The sequence below is a fragment of the Diceros bicornis genome, chromosome 8 (assembly GCF_020826845.1).
Source record: "Diceros bicornis minor isolate mBicDic1 chromosome 8, mDicBic1.mat.cur, whole genome shotgun sequence".
In the NCBI taxonomy this organism is placed as follows: domain Eukaryota; kingdom Metazoa; phylum Chordata; class Mammalia; order Perissodactyla; family Rhinocerotidae; genus Diceros; species Diceros bicornis.
The window spans coordinates 56,456,435-56,465,940 of NC_080747.1; the positions used below are offsets into that span (position 1 = coordinate 56,456,435).

The following is a 9,506-nucleotide window of genomic DNA, read 5'->3' on the forward strand; positions in this document are numbered from 1 at the left end:
GGTATTACCAGATTTTTTTTCATTTTATTCATTCTGGTGATTGTGTCATGATATTCTGTGGTAGCTTTACTTTGGATTTTTCTGAGGACTAATGACGTTGAGCACCTTTTCATATATTTATTGGCCGTTAAGATATCCTCTTTCCGTGAAGTGTCTATTCAAGTAAGTTTATTGCCTACATACTATTGTATCAGTTGTCTTTCTTATTGAAATACGCCTCATTAAATTTTATCAAGTCAGATACTAGATCCAAATGAAGAGTTATACTTGGCTGTGCCAGGTTTGAGTTAGTAATTAGATACTCAGGAATGGAGACCAAGAAAAGAAGTTGAGTACCTGAGTTTGGAGTCCCGGAAACAAGTAAGTTTGGAGACATACATTTAGAAGCTCTTAGCCTATGGATGGACTTAAAGCCATAGAACTAAACAATATCAGCCAGAGTAAGGCTAACCCCTAGGGTACTCCAATTCTTAAAGGTTTAGAAAAGGAAATGCCAGAAGAGAGACTACAAAGAAGTAGCTAGTGAGTTAGGAGAGAAACCAAGGATTTAACAAGTTTAGGATTTCAAATGAGGAGAAGTATGACATTTCAAAAAAGAAGAGATGATCAACCCTACCAAATAGCACTGAGAGGTTGGGTCAAATGAATACAGATTAGCAAGACGAAAGTTGTTGCTAACCCTGAAAACACGTGGTTTCCATAGGGACGAAAGTTTGAAGGGAGCAAGTTAATGAGAGACTAACATATGAGATAATGTAAACAGCAGTATGGATACTTGTTCTATTATAGTTTCCATAGAGTAACCTAAAGAATTGGGTGGAGTTTGGAGGTACACTATTAAGGATGGAATTTTTTCTTTAATTATGGGAGATATTATAGCATAAATTTGGCTTGCACATGATCCTGAGGTGAAGAAAACATTGAGGATGCAGGAAAGACAAAATAATTGCTAAAAATCAGTCATTGTGTAAACTCAGGGGGCTAGAATCAAGTGTACAAGTGTAGGAGTTGGTAGAGGGACAACAAAACACAATGAAACAATTACTCCACAGTCAGAGACAATAGATATCAGAGCTTCATGTAAGTCTTACATTCTTGGGCATTACAGTCTAAAACCAGGTAACCCAGCTCATTCTGATTGTGATACTGGCTGCTGCTGCCCACGTGCAAGTGGAGTCACCAAAGTGGAACAGGAGGGAACACTTATCATGTACTATGCAGTGCACTCATCACATTAAAACGTCCGTAAATCTCTTTGAATTGACTATAGATGTGGAAATTGAACCTCTGAAAGACTGAGTAACTTTCACAGCACTGCTTAGCTACCATGTTGCAGAGCTGTGAATCAGATTTCACATTTGAAGCTTTTTTTCCTAGGGCAACCATAAAATTTAGCATCCATTGCTGGGTACTTTTGAGCGACAAAGGCACAGGTGTAATAGTTTAATTGGGACAACAGGTGTAAACCAACACTTTCTAGAGCAAACACAGTGTATGATCACTCTATCTTTCCCCCCACTTTTTGATATCCTTTCATATTCAATTCAAAGCATTCTATTCAATTTCAATTTTCCATGACCATTTTTAACACAATAATCTTAAATTGACAGTAAAGAGGCCAATTAGGTTTGAAAAATTATAATAAAGACAGGAAAACTTAAATATGCTTAAAGGATTAATTTATTGAAATGACTGGTTAGGAAATAGATTTTTAAAAAAATAATAAGCACAATTCCAGAAATTATTTTTATACACATTTTTGTTATGTTTATAGTACTTCCAACTCAAAATTGAAATTCTATGGTATTAGTTGAATTAAAATTTGGAAAAGGTTGAGTTTATGAGTCAAATTCAAATTAAGACGAATGCCATATAACACATAAAATAAACAAAGGAATAAATTTTCATTTTTCCATGTAGATTAATTTAAAAATTAACTTTTGGTGAGTGATACAGATTGAAAAGATGCCACATTTCCAGTCACAGTCAATTCTGTGGGATAGAGAACAAATACAGAATTAGTTGTTATATGCTATAACTATTTATCTCTCCTTGTTTGTAATTTTGGTGTGACTAATTCACTGGAGAAATTTTATTACAAATGCACCATGCCATTCCCTACATTGGAGGCATATGAAGGTTCCTCTAGGACTAAATATCAGCACACAGAGAATTGTTTTGGTGAAACTTCTAGTCTATCCTGATCACAGGAGGATTTGTATCTTAAGAATCCCAAAGCTATATTCTCTCCCCTTTTTAACCCTCACATGTGAACTAATTACTTTTATTTTGACTCACGAATTAAAAGACAATACGTAAATTTTAAATGAGATGAAAACAATTTTATAAAGCCTAAGTTAGAAGTGAGAATGCAAGTCAATCTTTAAAAAAAGTGCAAACATAATTACACAAATGTAGAGGAAACTATTTTCTGTTTTTCCTAAAAATGAGGCTACTCAAGCATAGGGATATAGGCACTTGAAAGCAAACCAATGAAATCTGTCAATAACATATAATTAAAATTTAAAATTATTTGAAATCCAAAAGATACATAATTTCAGTTCAATAAATAACAATCAACCATCAAGATGTCCATGGCACATGGATAATTAATAGGATGGTATATTGATGGAATTTGCATTGGGTTTATGCAAGAGAATGAAATGTAAAAAGTTATTAATCATAAAAACGATCAGTCCAGTGTCTCAATTCCCAAAGCTTACCAAAGGTGAGGACAAAACACTTGATTTGAAATCCTCTTAGACCTTAAAAATAAAAATAAAAATAAATAAATAAATACACCATTCACTTTTTGTCAAGAACACTTTCCCTAAGAATTCTATGAGTAATGAAATAAGCATCTCAATCGTTTGCCCTTATACGTACTTTTGTCAAAAACAAGATGTGAAATAAGGCATGCAGGGAATAGACGTGCACAAGGAAAACTTCAAAACTGTAGAAAATAATAAAGCATCTTTATCCCAAGCCCAATCAGATTATCAAATTTAATTCTGGTTTTAGTAAGCCTTAATCCTCTTTATCTAAATTCTCAACAAACCTATTAAATCAGAATTCCAGAAATCATTTCTTCCTGATACTCAATTTCTTCTACATAGAAAATCAGAACAATTATATCAGAATCTCTGTGGGTAGACTTTGACATTCGGATTTTGGGGGAAAAAAAAGTTCTCCACGTTATTCTATTGCGTAGCTACTTGTTGAGAATCACTGATCTAAACTATGTGCATTTTGGATCTATTCACTATTCATTTGTTCTTTCACCTAGAGCTCTCACTTGCTTATTCTAACATCATATACACATAATGCATGAAACAGCAAAGTTAGTAAATTTGGACTTACAATAACGGCGTTGTAAACTGGGGCAATTGGTTGAGGCACAGGGTAGAACTCGCCGGTACGGCCACGTAGAGGCTCCTGGTACAGCAAAAAGGCTTCGACAGGTGTATCTCTCTGAGAGTAGGGCACCACTTGCTGGGGGAAAGGTGGGACTTCGGACTGAGGAGGGGACAGCTCAGGTTGAGAAAGAAGCATTGGCGTCTGAAGAAGAGACTGAGGGACCTGATGCATCAATGGCTTGATCAGATGCAGGGGAACGCGAAGATTTTCGCTATAAGTGGGATTCCAGATTTGGCGTTCAGAAAAGGGCACTACTGGAGATTTAAGGGAGGGCATCACTTTGAGTTTAGGAAAGATGGTCTCCTTAGTTTGGGGGACTTCCATTTTTTCAGGCTGAAGGAAAGGCAGCGCTACAGGAGGCTGAGCAAGTGGCAGGACGTTTTGTGGAAGGATAGCGTAAGAGAGTGGCTCAGTATAAGGATAGACTACAGGCTGTGGCTGGACAAAGTGATAGATTTTATCCTGGAGTTCAACCTGAAAGAATTAAAAATAATCTTTGAGTCCATGCTTTAGCTATAATTATCATTCATGATGAATTAACCTCCTCTCTTCTGAACAATCATAACTGAGTAAAAAGAGAGAAAGAAAATCTTTCACTTATCTTGGTTAAGGAATTATTTTGGGTCATGTGAAGACTAGTGAGTAAAATGCTTATTGAGCATTTGAGGATTTCTCATTAACCCACTCCCTTTGTGGGTGAATCTACAGACCAAACTGAAATCAACGTTCAGGGATTTCAAGACTTGTTACACATTTTCCTGAGTTGCCTGGATAGCTGTAACTATATACTTTGGTCTTCCAGAAGGCTTGGATGGACTTTTCAACATAATGTGTTGATAACAGCCCAAATTATTTTCCTATAATGAAGGGAGATCTATTTAAAAAGACTTAGAGGGATAACTCCAAGATTCATTTCTGTTTTAATGAAAAATAAGTCTTAATTTGTGGTTTAATTCAAGGAGTTACTTAACACTGACCAACTTCTAGTACTACTTCCCTTGGAAGAGGTAGTTATCTAGAGTCTTTTAAGAGGTATCAATTTGCAAATTCTTTTTGATTTAGAAAATATTTGGTCTAGGTACCAAACAATTCAACTCCATTGATAAAACAGAGAAGCCAAAATATTACAATTAGATAAATGTTTTATCACAAGTGTAATTTCACTAAATAAACAATTTTATGTTGTCCAAGAAAATCCTTATTTTTAAACAAGCTCTACTACTTAATAACTGTGATATTGTCACACAATTGTATATTCAATTGTTTTGTGCCTCATTTCTCTCATCTTTTTAATGAAAATACTTTTAGGAAATTCATGTATTCACAAATGTTAATATAAATCCTACAAAATGTTAATGTGAAATCATTCAATATTCATTGTGTGTGAGCTTATTAACCCTACGAGGGTTATGAATGGTCTCAGTTTACAGATGAAGAAATTGAATTACAGAAAGAGTTGGGCCAATGTTATACAGCTGATAAATGATCAAAGTGGGATTTATGCCATATGCCTTTCTACCGTCTTTCATCAGCATATCCATCTTGAGAATAAGAGGAGCCTAGTTCACAACTTAGAATTGTCTCTATTAATATTTAATGAAAACAGGTATACCATTGGTAAAATGAGTAAATCAACAGCTATTGTTAGATGTTTATTCTGTATTCTGGAAGTTGATAATGAGTTTAAATAATGCATTTACATCTTAAAAATATATTGACTTTGTCAATGTTTCATTTCTTATATTGTCATTTATGTCTTTACCATTCTTCAGACTGAACATATACATAGTTTTATACGTGTTATATTTCGTAATAATTTTAGAAATGTACTCATCATGAACAAATTACCTCTCTTTGCTGTTGTTCTTCATGTTTAAACTTCTGAAGTTTCTGCTAAAGAACAAATCATATATAAAGAAATGTTACCATCTGTAAAAATTAAATATAGGAAACTTTGAAAATATGTACTTTTAATATGAGGGTTTTACCTTGTTGATGTGTTTAATTGATTCCTTCAGAAAAATAAAAATAAAATTAGGTTTAGTTTTAATGAACAATTCTTATTTGTCAATATAAATCAGAAAATGAAGGCATTTAATAGGTTAATGTGGACACCTTGTTTGATAATATTAAAAACTCAGGATAATTGCTGAAACATGTGTTCTGTATAAGCCCATTGTATAAAAAAAAAAAGACAGATGAATGCAGTCAAGAGAGAGAAGACAATTAGTAAATGTAATACAAAAAGAGGCATTTAATAGATGCTCTCTTCCTATGACAACAAATGGTCTCTAATATCTCATCAGATTCTAAAAGAACAGTATTCATTGATAATACATTGTAATAGCCATTGATCCATTCTGTTAATCATTCTTAATTTACTTGTTGTATTTAGGCTTCAAATGAATTATAAGAAACAAATACATCTCCTAAGAATCTGATTACCTTTGTGAAGAGACAAAGTATAATAATGTACCATTTAACTAACAGGTGATGACAGACCCAAAAAGAATGATGCAAGGGTAAATAACTACCTGACTCTCCCGGGCAGATTTAGGATGACACTAAGTTTCACTGCCTCTTATTTACCAAAGTAACTATTGTAATTACAAAACGTATCCATTTGCATGTCTGCCCTCCCACTACATTGCGAGCTCTATACTATGGGCATCTCTCTTTTCAGTTTGCACCACATCTCCTACTCAATGTCTGATGCACAAAGGACACTCAATAAATGTCAAAACAGTGAATGATGTCAGCGCAGAGAGAGCTGGAGACAGAAAACAGCACTGTACAGTTCATTTTAAAAAAAGAGGGCAGGGGCTGGCCCGATGGCTTAGTGGTTAAGTTCATGGGCTCCGTTTCGGCCACCCAGTGTTCTCAGGTTCGGATCCCGGATGCAGACCTACACACTGTTCATCAAGCCATGCTGTGATGGTGTCCCACATACAAAATAGAGGAAGATTGGGACGGATGTTGGCTCACACCTAATCTTCCCCATTAAAAAAAAGAGAGCACAGTGACACAATTTCAAGTAGCAAGCCAACTTAGAAAGTGCTAGAATACTGAATCTTCCAGACATTTATTCTGTCCTTAAATATATATCATGGAAGTTTACATCAGAATTTATATGTCAGAACATAGCTGCATTGGCTTAACTGCCCTAATGTAACACAATAGAAAGATAGCACAGCATTTACTCTTCCAAAATTGGGAGATTGCCTCTGAATAAATGTTGTCTTACCTCACGACTTGAATCTAGTTCATTGTTTGAAAGGCGTTCTACAGTCTGTAAAGGAAAAACAAAAACCAAAAAATCAACAACCACCTTCTCCTAGATCACCAAAGAATGTTACTATTTTATGGTTGGAAAATTTTCTCTGAATAAAAATATCTTACCTCATTGGATACATTAATTTCTTCCTTCTGTAAAGAAAAAAAACACCATTTTAGTTTCTATAGCTAACTCATTATTGAACATTTTTCCTACTTGATTTTTACTTTCTTTATGTGGAGCTATCTCTTTCACAAACTTGAGAAAAAATGTTATGTCTTTTGAGAGATTTGAAAGGTAATTGTTTTTATGGTTTTTATATTTAGTAAGTTTTGATTGGCATATTTTTATTTTACCTGAATGAAGAAAAGTTTTTGATAGGTAACAGAAAAGAAGTTATTTTAGTTTGTATTAAACACTTTTTATTATGATTATGAATACGTTTATCATTATGATTACTGCATGATACTCCACCTTCTGTATGTCTTTGGATAGACACAGGTAGGATTTGGCTCACTGCCCTAGGGTATGTATATTTCATCACTAGAATAAGATATATTTATCTAGCTTGCACATGCATGCAATTGTATTTGTGAAATATTACTCTTTTTTGTGGTTTTCATAATTGTTTCTTCTTGTTTTGTTTGTTGCTTATTGGTTTGTTTGCTTTTCCTTTAGGGACTCGTGGCACAGTGGCGTAGAGAGCATTTGACCCAAATTTGTAGCCCTACTATGCACTGTTGAAGTAGTGGGTAAATGTAAATTATTTTCTTAGAAATCAGAAAAAAATCTCTTGAAATTCTGCTTTATTTGTACATTTAAAATATTGGTGATGTTGTTCTCTACACGTAGGCAGATAGTTCACTATATCTTAATTATATAGAGATTTTCTTACCTCCCGTGCAAGAGCAAGAGCCACCAGGCAGGCAAGGATGAGGATCTTCATGGCTATCAAGTCCTGTGAATGAGGAAATGAGGGAATGGTAACATATTGGTCAATCTAATATATTTTTTTGGTTAGCTAGGGTCACTTCACTTTCCTTTTAAAGAAACCAAAAATAATGTATAGTAAAAATGTCTGTGTTTTAGAAAAAAAATACTAATAGGAGTTTTATCATGCAAACAAGTTCAGAATCTACTATGGCTCCTTGCCCTTACATATCAATTTCGTACTTTTTTGTCAACCATTCAGATTTTCTCAGGTATCGGCTCTATTCTACCCTCTTTTCATCTCATTCACACTTTGTGGGATTTTTTTTTTTGAAAGACAGTAAAGAGTTATAAATATTTACAGAAAGTTTATTAATTGATTCTTATCTCTAAAATATTTTTTACCATCTTTTATTGCCAGGCACTGTCTAAGTGGTAGGATTACAGCAATGGAACAATTAAGGTCTCAGCCCTGATAGAGCCTCAGTTCTTTTGGGAGGAAACTGACCAAATAAGGTTCACACAAAGAAGAAGATCATACTTTATTTTTATCTTTCCTCTACTAAACTAAACAGTTTCCATTAATATTTGGTTTAATCATATCTCCTTATTTCCAATAAGACTGAGATTTTCATTTGACCATTTCCCTTATTTACTCCACTTATCCAGATGCTTTCTTGGACCGATTGGTTTGCTTCTTCTCCATTTATACCCACTACTCAGTCTCATCCCCACACACATAGTGATGTCTCTTCTTTGTGCCACATAACTTTAGAGATCATAAACTATGCTTCTTTTTTTCTCTCTGATCTCTTGATGATTTACCAAAGGGTCAGATTCTCTTACCCAATCCCCACTCCAGGCTACTCCTTCTTGTAGCATAACATAAAATATATGTTAATACTTTTGACCAAAATGTATTAAATGTTTGGTTTTGTTGGATTTCTATAATTTCTTGTAAAAAATGATTTTTGTGCCACCAATATCCCTTGACATATAATCTTCAATCTCAATTTTTTAAACTAAATTTCTGAAATAAAAACATTTTATTAAAAAAGTCCCTAATTCATCAGCAAAATTTCCTTTCCAATATTAGAAGGCTCTTTATTAGAGAAAAATTTTTTTTCTGGATTTTTCTCATGGGCGCTATATAATTCTTTATTAATTTTACTTTGCATAAGACCTCCATAAGTTTCCAAATAATTTTTTATTGTCAGACTCAAAAAAAGAATATAGTAGTCTACTATAGATCATTACATGTAAGGAGGATCCCACTGCATTTTCTCTATTTTATAATTAGTATTTTATATACCAATTTTTAAACCAGAACTTCATTATTAACTATTATATTCTAAGCTACTCTTTCTTTCAAATCTTCTCCTTCCTTTCTTTTTTCCAAGTCATCTCCGTACCATCTAGAATTTTCTTACAGAGTAAAACACTTTGTTTCTTTTTAACTTAATTCTATATTTCATGTATCTATTTTAATATTATTTTGAAATATTATAAACTAAATGATAAAGTGGGAAGGTGGATGTTCTAATCTAGTTTGAGGAATACACTCTTCTTCTAAAAAAATCGTTTATAAACATTTCAAGTAGTGCATAGTCCCAAACAACTCCTTCAATTTCTTGATTCAATATGCTCCATCTATAGACTACCTGTTGGATAAAGTTTTCCCAGTAATTATTCATATCTCCAAACAATGATTTAAATATATTTGCTTTTATGGCCGTGGTAAGTTTAATCAAATTGGAAGAGATTTTCAGGGAAGAGATCTTTTAATATAGCCTGTTAACTAGTCCTGTACTATAAAAATAGTAATCACTGTTACTACATTTTCTTAGACTCATAAATCTTATACAGTCATTGCAATTTTTACCAA

General features: G+C 33.4%; 1 protein-coding gene across 1 annotated transcript; it reads right to left on the minus strand.

Annotated features, from left to right (window-relative positions):
* Nucleotides 1-3,291: 3,291 nt before the first annotated feature.
* On the minus strand, nt 3,292-7,637 carry CSN2 (casein beta). The gene is made up of 5 exons (XM_058546339.1): nt 7,587-7,637; nt 6,817-6,843; nt 6,662-6,706; nt 5,266-5,310; nt 3,292-3,891 (listed from the first exon to the last, which is right to left on the minus strand). Exons 1-5 carry the CDS (start codon nt 7,635-7,637, stop codon nt 3,292-3,294), a joined length of 768 nt encoding a protein of 255 aa, XP_058402322.1.
* Between the last annotated feature and the right edge of the window lie 1,869 nt (nt 7,638-9,506).

What these genes read in the sequence shown, in the direction of transcription:
- CSN2 (XM_058546339.1), bottom strand. Translation starts at nt 7,637, where the DNA reads ATGAAGATCCTCATCCTTGCCTGCCTGGTGGCTCTTGCTCTTGCACGG. An exon ending in CTCTTGCTCTTGCACGGGAG is followed by an intron (nt 6,844 to 7,586) that starts GTAAGAAAATCT and finishes TTTTCTTTACAG; the next exon opens with AAGGAAGAAATTAATGTATC. An exon ending in AAGAACAACAGCAAAGAGAG is followed by an intron (nt 3,892 to 5,265) that starts GTAATTTGTTCA and finishes TAATTCTTTCAG; the next exon opens with GTTGAACTCCAGGATAAAAT.